Consider the following 15,295-nt stretch of genomic DNA (forward strand, 5'->3'; position numbering starts at 1 on the left):
TCTTATTTTAAAGACCGACTGCATCACTGCAGTGCGTCAAAGGCTGTCCCATTTCAAAGGCTCCTCCATATGTGGAGGACACAACAGGAGCATCTTTTGTGGCTCAGCATGTCTTATAATTTTTGCAACTCAAAAGAAAGAAATAGTTTTAACACAATAGCAAGCTGTACACATTTAAAAAAAACAAAACAAAAAAAAAAAAACCCTTCCATAAGTAGTTAGCCAGATAAGCCAGCTCGCTACGCATTGCCAGACAACAATGTGAGTGCTTAGTGATGCTGGGCTGTAGGCAGTTGATGATGTAAACAAAGGATCTCCCATGGACCAGACTGTCCAGATTCAGCTCGGCCTTTGCAGTCCACGCTGGCTACAAAGTCCAGGGGTCCTGTGCACGTCTAGTCATTAAGCAAAGGGGACCATTAGTCATAACATCATTATGGAACTGTCCATTTGGCCATAGCTGTAGCTGCATGTAAGACTGCCAAAAACTGGCCAATTAACTAGTTGCACCATTAAGTGAGAGAACATCTCATGTTGGGAACCCCCTAAACATATTTGAAATTTGCATGCCTCTTCCATAAACAGCAATAAAACGTTGTGCCTCCAATATGGCCCCTGTCAACAATTTGCTTCAAAACTCTGTTTCAGGACCAAGCAACAACCTCCGGTCTGAGAATATGAGACAATGTGGAAGTGCTAAAATCTGCTGTTTCTGGAGTGTCTTCTTGAGGCTGGCTCTGGAAGTAGTAGAAGTCACAAACACACCAAGCCAAAAAAAGCCATTTTCAAAGCAGAAATTAACCTATTTACAGCCTGGTTCAAAAATCTTCTCCTGTCTGAGTTGCTAATTTTACTACCGGCTTCCACTGTACGGGGGATGAATTTTTTTCTAACCTGGCCGTTCAGATGATATTAAGATCGCGAGCTCCCTCAATAAGAGGCACAGCTGAGGGTCACGTGACCGACAGGCGCCCTATGGCTGTAGGCGAAGCCCTTGCCACTACCAATATGGCCGCTATAACCGATGTGCTTCATTATCCGTTTCAGAAATAGACGGATGAAGTCAGCGAGACTACGTCCATGTTTTATACAATCTATGTTCAGATCAGAAGAGTGACATCACAGAAGCTATGCCTCTTATTATACAGTCTGTATTTTCTTACCTCAGTTAACCAGGATTTAAGATTTGATTTAAAGAATATTTAGTTAGTTGCATCTGAATGTCTAAACCCCTAAATTGTCTTGCAAATTGTGCACTGAGCAAAAGGCTTTCATCTCTTTCCCGATTAATGGAATTTCTTAAATAAGAATCATTTCTTAGGTAAGAAATAAGAAAAGGACAGACCACAGAAACCAGCCACATGAGCATACAGAGAGCAGTAATGAGTTTGGAAAAAGAAAATGAAACTCTGTATAGAAAACACTTTTGAGAGAGTGAAGGCATTGAGAAGATGAAAATGTGTGAAACTTAACTACAGTCAATCAGAGATGTATGACTTGAATATGAATTTTCAGAACAGTGAATCAGGTGGTTATGTCAGGGTAATGTATAGTTAGCAGGTGGTTATGGAAAACAGAACCCCAACTGCGTGTGCTGAGCCCTGTCAAGTCCTGAACTCCTCTTAACTTCGCAGTTGATGCAGCTTTTAAATAAATGACACAAATGTCACAACACAGCTGCTAGCATGACCTCCAAATGTGGTGTAAGTTTCTTTGTAAACTCCAGTAACCGTAAGTTGTTCTCACCTGCTCGGCTGCTGTCGGGAGGATCTCTGGACAGGATCCAGAAAACATCCATGTTGTTTGGCTGGCTGAATTAGCATGCTAAACGAAAAGATGCTAACTGAAACTAACAGTTTGACCTCACCTCATGCGGTCCGTGGTGTCAAGAAACAGAAGCTAGATGTGGGGACGATGAGTTACACAGCTGGAAATCAAAGAAGAGCCACCTTAATTAAAAAAAAAAATGAGAGGACAAGATTGTGTAGATGTTGAGATTGGTTTTATTTTTAGCTTCACCATCAAATCAACAGGAGTATACAGCTAGCTACAAACATAGCACAATACCCTCTTTTTCACTTAACACCATTTAGTACTTTGTGCACAAGTCCATCTGTCAATCAAAACCTAGAACATATTCAAGTTTCTAGTCACTACTGAATCCCTGAGCTATTAAACTAATACTTTGAATGGTAGAGTAGCTTTTGGCTCATCATTTAACCAGTTTGACTTTACTGAGTTGGCTGAGGCAAATTAAGTTCAATATGAGAACTGTGAAAGTATGAAAATGGTTATATTCCAGTGGGATACTTGTCACTCAGACATTAAGTAACAATCTCAGTGTTTCGTTCTACACTCTATGCCACTGCAGAGTAGTATCTGTCCTCTTTCTTGAGAAGCGCCAATGTCTACACCTTACATTCCTGGTTCTTGTATTCCAGGAAGTAATGACAAAGTTCAGAAAAATACCTGGGACCGTCCGCTGGCTCAGATCTGAGGAAATGTACCGCAGGGACAAACATCACAACTTGACACGCTGAAAGAAAAACCTGTTTCACGAGGAAATGCTGCTTTATGCAAACATGCCACAGACAGCTCCAGCGGCTCGGTGCTCTAATCGGTTTATTGGAAAGTTTTCTTTTGGCTTGACTTCAACTTGGTAGATGAAAAATGTGTGTGCAGATCTAAGGTTATTTAAAACAAACCTTTAAGGTTACTCATTAAAAAACAGGTTAAAGGTACTCAGAGCAACAGTGGGATGTTAGTGACATCTTGTGGTCCTTTGTGTGATGACAGTGCACTACATTCTCAGTTCTAGCTTTTCATCTCTTTTAAACGCTTTCTTTTTGTTGTCTTATCTTCTTATCTTATTCTATGATTCTTTTAATGAATTCCTTTCAAAGCTTTGAATATTGTATATTTTTTTTACTTCTACCCACACACTAGAATAGCACAAAATTTGGCATTTATAAATAAAAGACCTCCTGCTAATACAACTTAATATTATTTTATGACTGTCAGAAAATAAAAACACAAACATTTGATTGAGAAAACCTGCAAAAGTTTTGTCACTGCTGAGCTGGATATACAGATAAAGAGTTTGACTGAGGTAGAAGAGGTAATAAAAGTGTAATTTACCTGTAAATATTTATCCAATATTGCTTCTGTTTTCCATTTAGAAACGGTACGGCGGGCACCACGTGGTACAGAGACCCTCCCCCAGCACCCACCAACCATTGAGTTGCGGCATCGCTCTCGCTCTCCACACCACCCCAGGCAGTCTCCCCCAGACCCAAACCATCAGCCCCGCTCAGCCAATGAGGACTCTCTGCAGGCCTTTTCCCAGCTGCCCGACAGCAACCACCATTTGTCAGAAGACATGTACCCTCTATCCGTCTCCCCTGCTGCACCCAACGGTCGCTGCACTACACCCCGAGAAGCCCCGTGCCCCGGCAGCCCTGAGGGCCAGGAGGCAGGCCCTCCTCGTGTCATTCAGCTCATGCCCAGCACCATCATGAACCCCCTGCTCCTCAGCCCCAGCAGGAGTGTCGGGGGTCCAGCCTTGGACTTCAGGCACAGCCGCAGTGGACCTCAGGTTGTCCTGGAAAACGGCCGTGAGGGGAAAGTCCACAGCCAGCACCACCAGATACCTCTGTCCCAGCAGCAACAGCAGCAGCATCTTCTGCAGCAGCAGGAGGAGGCGCTCTACAGAAACCATGTCATCATGCCCGTGTCTCCTCCTGAGGAGCAACAGATACCCATTGGGCGGATAGCAGGTCAGAATCAGACCCTCTAATCTGTTTGTCTAAGCTACACAAAGCTCAGCATCTTTATAAGTCTCACCCTGAAATGTCTCCTCAGACTGCAGGCTGCTGTGGGACTACGTCTACCAGCTCCTGTCAGACAGCAGGTACGAGAATTACATCCGCTGGGAGGATCCTGAGAGCAAAGTTTTCCGCATCATGGACCCTAATGGTCTTGCCAGACTCTGGGGCAACCACAAGGTGAGCACAGAGTCAGCAGACTCCTCTAGTTTTACTGCTGTCAGTTTAAAGCTGCAGCGGCTGATGTTTTGTATTTCAAGAAGAACTGAAAAGCTGGTCTGTTGGGTGGTTTGTTGGATTCACAGAGAATCAATACTTTGTGCAACTCAGCTTTACAGTTTTAAGAAGCCTCTTTCAAGTAATAATGTTAGTTTATGTAGTTCACATAAGTAATACTTATGAAGACAACTGTTTTCCTTTTGATTTCTGTGGCCGATAGCTGCCTGGGTTTTCATTGAGGCATGTTTGGTTCGACAAGCTGCATGACTGACAGACATCTCCATTGATAAGTCTTGCTTCATTCATGTTGGACTGTAAAACCTCAAACCTTTTGACTTCTGGCCTTGCTCCTCTCATTATGTCCATATATTGTGGTAGTCTAGCTAAATACGAACCCATTTTGACACATTTGGGTGTTTTTTGGTAGTTTCCGGTCACGACTTCCTGTCGCACTCGATCTCCCCTACGCTAAATTGATGCATCACAGCTACGTATCCATCAAAAATAGGATGACTGTGTATTACCTGCAACACAATGGACCAGCCACGCAGACAGTCTGCAACAGAATGGATCCACTGTAAGTTGACACATTGATTTGAATGGAACCTATTTGATCTGTTTGCCATAACAGAACGGAGACGTATCCGGTGTATTTTAGTCGTAAGACAACAACAAATGCCATTTGACAAAGATGACAACAAAGAAGGCAAAGACATTGTACTGCAGATGGATTCATTGAAAAAAACACTTAAAGGAGACAAGCAAGAGGCACAGATGTTTCAAAACGCTCAAAACACTCAACTTATCAGATCATATTTAGATGGACTTTTTAATAGTCATGGCAGAGATCGACATTTTTTTGGCTTAAAGAGCAACTCTGGTTGAAAACGGCCTCCGATTATCATCAAATACTTCTCTGATGAGAATATTTTGACACATTAATGAACTAAAACTGGGATTCATTCCTGAGGAAGTCTTTTGTAAACTCAATAACTGCTGACATATCCGGCTAAAAGTCTCCAGTTTAAAGGATCACTCACTCATAAATCATAACACAGGTAACTGAGAACACACATTTACCCAAGGCTCATAGCGGATGACCATGAATTGCTGTGACTCCCAGGTGTTTTTAATGTTAATGGTGAAGTAAAACACTGGAAGTTTTCTACCAATCAGAAACATTGCACTGCAGACCCTGTCTCCTTAAGTTCCTGGACTTTTGGAAAGTACTCCCCCATGAGCAGTGGCTTCTCAGGGAGAAGGTTAAGTGTTGTGGAGTTCTGCCCCCGTGTGGCCAAACCATCAACCAGCACTGCTTTAAACAGCACAGAGCATTATAAACTGATAATGACTTTTATTTTTGCCTTACAGAATAGGACCAACATGACGTACGAGAAGATGTCACGAGCACTGAGACACTACTACAAACTGAACATCATCAGGAAAGAGCCTGGACAAAGGCTTCTATTCAGGTAAATCCACCTCACACTGTCTTTAACAACAAATCCAGCTGTTTGATATCATGAAAAAAAACGAAGTCCTGCTTTTGTGCCGCAGGTTCATGAAAACTCCAGATGAGATCATGAACGGACAGACGGACCGGCTGGAGCACCTGGAGTCCGACACGTACGAACAAAGCTACATCAAAGAGGAGTGCTTAGAGTCAACGGGGAAGAGAGCCCAAGAACTTCTTCCTTCTACTACCACAGCCGCTGATGCCTTTAAGAAGGAGCCCGAACAATCAGCCTTGAATCTGGAGCGTGTCGGGGTTCACTCGTATCAGTCAGAGAGGCGTGACGTCTGATTCCTCCAGAGTTTGCCTTAGGTCGATGTTTCCCTGGAGGAGAGACAGCAGCAGGAGTTTTGATTTTCTGGATGGGCTGAGCTGAAAGGACTTGGAAAGTGTTTCCTGTTTTTTCTCAATGAACTGCAAAAGCCAATCACTTTGTGCTTATGTCACTTTTATAAATTTCACCCTCTCCTCACATGCATTATACTGCAGAATTTTGCTGTTTGTAAAAAGAAAGGTGTGTGTGTGTGTGTGTGTGTGTGTGTGTGTGTGTGTGTGTGTAACAGGAATGTTTTGGCAGTGAATAAACATTTTTGATCAAACTGTATTCAAACTGTGCTTGAAATCGTACATATTTTACTGAAAAAGACTCAAACTGGATCATTTTTTAAACTTAAACTGGGTACTTTATATTTTCAAAAGCTTTCTGTCTTATTGTGATTGAAAAGGGACAAAGAAACAGAAAATGTGGGGAGGGAGTAGTATGCCTAGTCTGAGTGGTGTGCCTAATATAAAAATGGTATGCTTAGTATGAGTTGTATGCCTGTTACGAGAAGTATGGTTCCTGGTGCACAGTACAAGTATTCTGAGCAGTAAGCCTTTTATAATTAATTTAAGTAGAAAGTGTAGAATGAGTTGTATGCCTAGTACTGGTGGGAGAAAGAATCAAAAATTGATAAATCGTGATGTTTTGTTTGACAATGTATTGTCAAAATTGGGATTTTTTGTAAAAAAAAAAAAAAAAAAAAAAGATTTTGTTTTTCAAATCCAAATTCTTCATTTCATTTTTCGTTTAAAAAGTGGGTTGGAAAATAGTAACCACTTTTCTCCAGCAGGGGGTGAGATGTTTCTCTTTGACTCGCGTGATGTGCATTTTATGGGAAAATATGGCTCCTGATGTAGTCTATAGACATTATCATCATTTAACTTTTTCAAATGGTCTAGTGTTAAAAAAGCAAACTAACAAACACAAAAATCATAAATCTCAAACAACTGGAATTTAAATCGAATCAGCACCCCAAAAATCGAAATAGAGTTGAAACGCGAGAATAGCGCATCGTCCCTGCCCTAATACCTCGTATAAGTGGTATGTGTTGTATACCTAGCATGCCTAGTCGGGGTAGGATGTTTGGGTTATATACCTAGTTTGCTTTGTATGCATAGTTTGAGCTGTATGTTTAGTATGCCTAACATGACTAGCATGTGTAGCAGTACATTTAGTACCATCTATGAGTAGTATGTGTAATGTTAGCTGTATGAATAGTAACTGTAGTTGTAGTATCCTTAGTACGAGTAGTATGTAGTATGTGCAGTAGGCCTATCATGCCTAATTTTGTTAGTCATTTTAGCACTATGAGTAGCGTGTGTAGTATGAGTAGTAGTAGATTATTAAGTTTTGAATCATGAAGTGTTGAAATTTGCCTTTTCTGTTGGGTTAAAGGTGTTTTGCCAAAAAATAGACCTGACCAGAAGGCAAAGGTTTCTACACTCAGCTTTCTAATTTTGATTTTTTTTTTTGTTTGTTTAGCTTGATTGAACTTGGTAATAATAAGGATCTAACTCATAGTTAATACCTGTACCTTACCATAAAGACCCATTTTCGTCTCTGCATGAAATTATCAATTTTGCCTTTTGAAGTGCATCAAATATCCACAAGGTGGCAGTGCTAGACCATTTTCGAGAAGACACAGCAGCACCAGAGCTTCTCTCCAACTCAGCTGTTCATTAGTCACGTTCATCACCTTTATCTCAGAATAGATACCTTCCTTCTCACATGGCTGCTGTACTTGGTGTTAAAATCTCACCTCGATCTCTTGTGATTTTCAGCTTTCGGTGAAAGTGATGACGTCTCCACAGGAACTCAATTATTCAAATTCTGCTCTGCGCTCATTATAGCTTTCGTTTAAGTGATTTAACTCGGTAATGCCTCATTTGCATCACACTGCCCAAATTGGCGATTATGTCGAAATGAGTCTATTCTGAAAAAAATCCAGTCATTCAGTTTTTAATCATTGTTCTTCAATTTCTAAAATGAGCAATAGGGTTGAATGAAAATGCAGTTGATGAATCCCATAACACCAGGTTTTATTTGCCTTCTTAATGAGCACTACGATGACTAATGATCACATCGGATTTAATGAAGAGGTGACAACAGATGTAACGCTTGCGTCTTCACCGATCTGCTGATGTGACTTTCAAAGTAAGACACCTCACGACAATGTGACACAGTCCCTCCACAGTAATCCTCGCAGAGTAACGCGTTACCGGTGGAGGTACTGGTGCGCTCTGGAGTCTACATAAAAGTTAGTGCGCACGAGCTGGAGCTGTCAGACTGGGCTGAATCGCGGAGGAGCAAAGACACGGGGCTGAAGTGATTTACCAGGATCGATCCAACTCTTAGAAATACATCTTAATACGAGAAGTGAGCGGTTTGAGCCTTTTGGTGAGGCGCAGCAACAGGACGCAATTAAATCTACAGACAGTCTTCACTGACACCTAGTAGTTTCTATCGGAATAAAACATCAGGGAGGGTTGGATGCAGGATAATCTCGGCTGTGCGGTGTTGGAGGTGTCCTGTCTGCCGCTTTAAAGGAGGGAGAAAAGGGACCGTGCCTGATTCTTGTGACAGTGTTTGATTTTGCGCGGAAAACCACCACCAACAGCACCACCACCACCGTGTTGGTCTCGCCAGTTCACGCCGCAAATGTCTCTACATCAGAGAAACAACACTGGATTGTAGCAGCAGCAGCAGGAGCAGCAACAGCAGCCCCACCGATGGTTTGAGAGGGCGTCAAGGTGCGGGAAGGGAGTGGGACAATTACAGGTAAGAGACAGCCAAGCATCTTTTTCTCTTCTCCTGTTTTTTAAGAGTTTCCCAGCGGGACGTGCGCACAGCCAGACGCGAGGTGGAAGCGTTTCAGCTGGAGAAGATCAGCATTACATCAACACCAGATCAGGCAGGTGTGAAAATAGATGCAAATATCAGTATTCAACAGAGGAAGGGCAAACTTAAGTGAGATGTAGAAGATGTGGTGATACACTCAGACGGTTTGCATTGGTATACTCAAGTGCAACATTTATTTTTTATTCCCAGACTTAAAATTTTTGTAGGATCTTGGAAAACTCAAAGTTTGGTTGCGGCAAAACTCAACTCCATTCACTAAACTCTTGTGTAAAAACAAACATTTTTTTAAAGTCAAGCCTTTAATTTTATTTCCATTTTTTATGAACCATAATTTGGCTCCTCGTTAATTTCAGAATATCTTATTACCAGGTTAAGGGATCATAGGGCAGAAAGATTTAAGTCCATCCACTTTTGTAACAAAAAAATTTTAAGTTTTCAGAGCTCTCTGCAGAACAGCATTTCACGTCTTATTTTGTGCTGTAAACAGTGGCATGCCCACTTCATCTCTAACCAAACTGCTGCCAGGGAGTTCACTTATTTGCGCGTATTGATTTGACCTCCAGCACTGAGACTAATGTCAGCTCACCTGAAGCAAACGGTGCAACTCCTCTGATGATGAAATACAGTGACACACAGGCAGCATCCACACAGGCTGAGTGATGTGGATACCTCTGCCGCCACTTACCTCCTACAAAATAATAATAAGGCTGTGACATTTGAGGTTAAACAGAAACAGGAAGCTAGTTTGCAAGACCACTGTGATGATGCTGATGGCACACAGCAGCAGGAGACTGTATAGGCAGATATTCCCAATGAGGTTAGAGTATAATTTGGAATTTCTCAGTAGGGAAAAAAACAGCTACTTGAAGATATTTTACTGCATTAAGAAACTGAGGTTGAAGGAAACTTGACTTTAGCTTTCTCTCTGTACACCAGTGTTACGCAAACAGAAAACCTTGAGGGTTTGCAAAAACACTGATATCAGGGTCAAGAAGTGGCTTCCTTTCGAACTTGCATATTTTATCCACTATCCCAAGAAATATAACACTACAAAAACGGAAAATGTTTGATCTGTTTTTCACATTTCTTTATTGCCACAAGACCCCTAAAGTGACTGAGCTAGGATATCTTTGGTATCAGTCAGTACGTGTTTACATGCACGCCGAGGTCTGGCTAAGGTCGTAGCTTGATTACAAAGTCACAGCGGGGGACCCAGACTTGTCAGCGTTAACGTAGAAAAAAAAAGGACCTCTGGCTGAAAATGTTGCTTTGCCCATTTTTTTATGAAGCGAAGCTGCGTGTGAATTGAAATAGTTCCAGGAGCAGCAACATTTTAACAATGCTGGCAGAGATGGATGCAGCTGTAGCGTTTTATGTTTCCTACAAACTTTGGCTGATAATTGTAATGCATGGTGTTTGTTGTGTTGGAGCGCATCGACCCTAATTATCATGGTCATCTACTTCTCGCTGAACACCAACCTGCTGTATCATGCCAAAACCAACTGCAGTTGCATAGCAATCGCAATATCTAGGTGTGTTGATCAAGGTATGCTCAGTCTGTTCTTGGCCTGACTAAGCTGTTTACATGCATTTCGAAAGTCTGATCTTGTGCTGACAAAGCTCATAGTGCAATTTCTTAAACTGCATGTAATCATACTCAGTGTTGGTAGATTGATTTTAAAGCCAGCAGTTTGTGCACTTTGGTAGACAAGAACTTTCTACAGATCAGCTAAGATAAGCATCTCATAGTTCTCCTTCTGGGTTGTCTTATCAGTGTATTCTGATGGCAGGAGGTCATCGGTCTCTGCTAACACTATGTTGGTGGTCATGGGCTTAAAAGCTTGGAAACCCCTGATCTATACCAGGGTTTCTAACTCTTTTTAGTTTAGGAGCCAATCACACTGCCCAGTTTAATCTTAAATTCACCGAACAAGTGAAATAATCTCATACTAATTTATTGATAACAGTAGCTCCAAGTTTTTCTGCTTGTTTAGTGGAGAAAATGACAAATACATTCTGAAAATATTAATACGTAATGAATAACATTTTTGATTTCTGAAACTTTTTGAAATCTATAAATTATTTTTATAATCCCGTGGTGACACGCTGAATGAACTAGAGTGGGATCTATCAAGGAGGAAGGTTGAGTTACCCCTCTGCCTTGTAAACGTATAAACTTATATATAAAATTACTTATAACATTAACTAAAGTTGTAGCAGTGTATGAACAATATGGTCCCAACAAACCAAACTCTTTTAAGCTACTTTTTTTCTGTTGTTTTGGCACTTCACAAAGTCATCCACAGGCTGATCTGGAGGATCTGAGGGGCCGGTTCTGACCCACGGGCTGTAGGTTGGACACGTTTCCCTGACAATTTGATTATAGTCCCTAAACTGAGGATCCTGTGATGAGAGGCGATGATCTAGAGTGGAGGGAAAAAATATTTAAGTTAACAGTGTTGTCAGACCTTCTGTAGATGCTGCCATGGATGGATGGATGCAACGCACAGTTCTATAGAACAACCCAACTTTTTGTTCCTCTCAATTTCATCAAATGTTGTAGAGAGAAAGACACACATTTACTTTTATCAGTATTTTAGATAAAGATTTAACAGTTTGTACTGATTTTCTTTGGGCATCATTTACTAATTTATTCCTTGGTTTTTGCTTCGATTTTTTTTTTTGTCAATCAAGTTACTTTCTCAGTGTAGGGAATACTCCTCCCATGTGTTTTTGGACTGATGAATGCCACATTCTCCTACGCTGGAAGTCTCTACAAGTTTCTCTAAATAAAGAAAAATTAAGTTAGGAAAATGCAACAAACATTTCCTTATACCAGATTAGTCAGTGAGGCTGAGTGGGCACCCAGAAACCACACAGGATGAGAAAAAGAGTCAGAAATGACCAAATTAGAAATGAAAATGATTTGACAATGGACTTAAAATAGAAGCAAAACGTGGGCGGTTCTGAATTAGAGGTGATGCTGCTGGATGTGAAACAAAACAGGCTAATTTAATGTATTTGGTGACATCATCAGTGGGTATTTAAATGTTGAATGATGGCAGTGTGTTAAATTTTGCACACTTCTTGGAAACTGTGACCAGAGTTGATGTTGTTGTTGTTTTTCCCCTTTTTTACATTTACGGAATCAGCATGTAGCAGTTCAGATGGATATTACATAACTGGAAAAATTAAAGCTGACTGTAGAAAGTGCACAATTAAGGGAAAACAAAGGAACTTTAACTTTTGTGCAGACATATCAGCACTTAGATACAACAAGTATGCTCCAGAGAGTCTTTTCTTGGGAGGGCTCAATGTTTCATAAAAGATCAGTCAAGAAAAAGCAAAAATTCCTGCTTTCAGAAGTTGTATTTGAATATTTCATGTATGAGTTTAGGCTATTAAATAATAGAAATGGGTGTTTCCCTCAGCACTGTAAGGCAGAAGGACACACAAAAAAAATCACACACTGACATCTTCGGCAGTTTTCTGCTGCCAAAATCCTCCCTATGCCAAGCCCTGGCAGCCCCGGCACTCCCCACTTAGCTACAGCGCTAGCAGCAGTGCCTCAGCCATGAATGTTTGGGTTTAAAGCAGACTGGCTCAGGTCAGACCAGCCCCCCTGCTGACCCAGCTGGCCGACCTGGTGCCGGCCGTCTGGCCAACTCCAGCGAATCGGCCAGTGTCACCTTCACGTGGCCTCGTCCTTGCGCTGGCTCGCCATTGATCCAGAGCGATGACACTGAGGCTTCATGGTCCGCTGCTCCACACCAACCTGGCCGGTTCAGCCCCGCATGTGAACAGCTGGGACATGCAGCGCAGCGGCTGTGGGGGGTCCATGAATTTGTCTGTGTTTGTTTCCCAATTCTTATTTATGAAGCTTCTCTCTGAATTATTAAAATAGAGGGTCATAGGACACAGGAAAGAAGAGTGAAAAAGCTTTACGTTACCTTCAACACTCAGAAAGACTCTAACCTTCTAAAGGGTATATATAGATATACAATTAAATATGATCTAAAGGCTTACTGCAACCAGTAAGTGTTGACATTTAAAGAAACTGTTCTAACTGATAATCCCCTATTTACGGAAGAAAACATTTTATTTTTCTAAATTAATTAATTTATTTTTTTAATGTATCAGCTGTGGCATAGGGTCCCAGTGAAAAATTGAAAGGTCTTAAATCAGGTCTAATTCTTAATTTTTTATTATCAACGCCATTTACTTAATGCTACAAAAAAAATTTAAAATTGTTTTTTTGGATTTCCATGTTTGAGTGATGGTCAATAATAGCTTTTCTATCTGATGTCTGTTAATATTTAGCATTCTACTCTGGATGTATAGAAAGCTTTTATTTTGAAAGCAGACATTGCTGTGGTTTCCTGTATCATGTCTGCACTAAAAATGGTTGGACTTTATTAATTTTCAACAAACTAAAGCATGGAGAAGGATTATTGTAAAATGACAGCGTTTGTCATGAGTATGCTTTAATCAGCTGCCAGCTACATCACCTGCAGGAGAAACACACCACGTATATTAGCATAAATCAACCGCTAAACAACAACACCAGCTGCATCGTCAGGACCATTGACTAACATCAGTGGTGGTTTTTCACGGATGCCAAAGGAAGCCTGGCTTCCCCAATTAATAATTGCAAGAATGAAAAATAAATTATAGCTTCACAACCATATGCAGAGCTTTGAAGCCAACATTGATGGGGGCCATCTTGGAGATGCTGAACTCAACCTAGCACCGTTGTACAAGTCAAATCAGGCATGCCCGGAAATGAGCAAAACCTATAAATTTGATAACTTTGAAGATAACGTGTCATACCAAGGTTTCTGGTGGTTGCTGTATGTCCTGACTGAAGGACAGCTGGGGTCACTTGGCCACAGATTTTTTTTTATCAATGATGAGTCTGTCTTCATTCCTGTCGTCTTTTTTGCCTCTTAAACCCTCTAACCTGTTGACTCCAGTCTTGGCTCTACTCATTATCACAGTTTGTGATCGTAGTCAAGTGAAATACTATTTGGAGTCGCCCCAGAGTGTTTTATTTCTGAATGCTTCCACATCCAACCAAAGCAGCTTTGCATTATCAGCTGTGGCGTGCTCCTGCCTGTTGGAACACAATGGGTCGGAGCTGGTGTGGGTTAACACTTTGACTATAATTAAAACCTATCAGATCCGGTGCAGTGACAAAGTGGAGACAGACAGGGCACAGATCTGGTGGAATTTGGCTGTAAGCCCATCCCGGTTCACTGGAAAAAAAAAAAAAGATAAGTAATTTTGTCTTATTTTCAGTACAAAATGCCTTTTTAGACTTGAGATGAGCCTCAGTCACCTGACCAATCCCGAAAAATGTCTTAATTGAAGTTATTTAAAGACAGAAATGAGGTCTGAATTGCTTGTAACAAGTAAAAGGAAAACCTGACAATGGAACCAGAGAAAATAATTTTAGGCAATTTTTTCTTGTACCATTGGCAGAATTTTTATTTACTTGTTACAAGCATTTCAGACCTCGTTTTTGTCTTTAAATTACTCAAAACAAGACAATTTTCTGGACTGAATACTTGAATGTTTTTCAAGTATAAAAAAACAATTTTTACCTTAAATATGAAAAAAAAAACACTTGATGAGATTTCAGCTTTTGCAGTGTCATCATGCACTTTTGCCAGAAGGGTAACTTCAGTTGTATGTCAGTCTTGCAGCTTACCTGGCTGAACATGCAGTCAGTGTGAATTGACAAAAGCAGTCCACATGCAATGTAGCAACCGCAGCTTCTTTTTGCGTTATCAATCAAATGTTATGCTTAAGCAGCATTTTACAAACTCTATTAACACAAAATGTATTAAATTCAACTTCACTGATTTCAAAATTTTGCCTTTATGGTAAAATTTGTGTCTGAATTTCTATGGATATGACTCAACAACTCTCTGTAACACGACTGGTTTGATGACGTAGATGTCTCTGGTGAAGCTACTTAACATCAAACAGATTGTGCTTTGTGCAATCTGTCCTTCTGTTGTAACCAACACAGAATTTCCTCCTGGCTGATAACAGAAAACACAAACTGCTAGAGAAGATGAATTTGGCTACCTGTGTTAAAACTAGTGGTTGAACTGGGTGTCTGAGTTCTACATGATAGAAGGATCTATTACACAGAAAGTTTATTATTTGCTGTGTATGATTTTTTTTTAATATATATATATAATGAAGATGGCTTCAAGGTGAGGCAGGTCTTTTCTTCTCAAATGTCTGTAAGGGCTGGCTGAATAATATGCAGACTTTTTCCATCATCTGCCCACATGCAAAAACTGAATATACTGTAGATGTAGAAATAACAAAGTGGAGTATTTCCAAAACAGTCTCTCAGTCAGTGTTCCGGCAGCCTGATGTGATTTCTAACCATGTATATCTAAACAATAAAAAAAGCATAATGCAGACCCTGTTCCCAGAGAATGCCCAGAAGTGGTGAATTTACATTGGAATAAGATATGTTGGGATACTAACATTTTCAGAATCCTTGTTCCAGTCAAGTCTGCACATTTATTTGCATAATAT

The 15,295-nt window shown here is 40.7% G+C and overlaps 2 protein-coding genes across 4 annotated transcripts in view; both read left to right on the forward strand.

The window, feature by feature from the left end:
* The window catches only part of etv6 (ETS variant transcription factor 6), a 35,081-nt gene extending 28,594 nt beyond the window's left edge, over positions 1–6,487 (forward strand). For both annotated transcript variants that reach the window (XM_074697674.1, XM_074697675.1), the window contains exons 5-8: positions 3,180–3,776; positions 3,862–4,004; positions 5,415–5,515; positions 5,601–6,487. In XM_074697674.1, the coding sequence (XP_074553775.1) occupies positions 3,180–3,776; positions 3,862–4,004; positions 5,415–5,515; positions 5,601–5,847 (1,088 nt within the window). In that variant the 3' untranslated portion in view covers positions 5,848–6,487. The remainder of the gene's footprint in view (positions 1–3,179; positions 3,777–3,861; positions 4,005–5,414; positions 5,516–5,600) is intronic.
* A 1,536-nt stretch (positions 6,488–8,023) lies between these two features.
* Positions 8,024–15,295, forward strand: part of LOC141810972 (chemokine-like protein TAFA-2) — an 83,612-nt gene continuing 76,340 nt past the window's right edge. The window contains exon 1 of one of the 2 annotated variants that reach the window (XR_012600134.1): positions 8,024–8,656. The gene's annotated coding sequence lies outside the window, so the exon portion shown is untranslated. The remainder of the gene's footprint in view (positions 8,657–15,295) is intronic. The other variant, XM_074698843.1, reaches the window with a different exon arrangement.

This window comes from Halichoeres trimaculatus, unplaced genomic scaffold (assembly GCF_033239565.1).
Source record: "Halichoeres trimaculatus isolate MK-OKI-2021-1 unplaced genomic scaffold, fHalTri1.1 fHalTri1_scaffold_21, whole genome shotgun sequence".
Classification (NCBI taxonomy): Eukaryota; Metazoa; Chordata; class Actinopteri; order Labriformes; family Labridae; genus Halichoeres; species Halichoeres trimaculatus.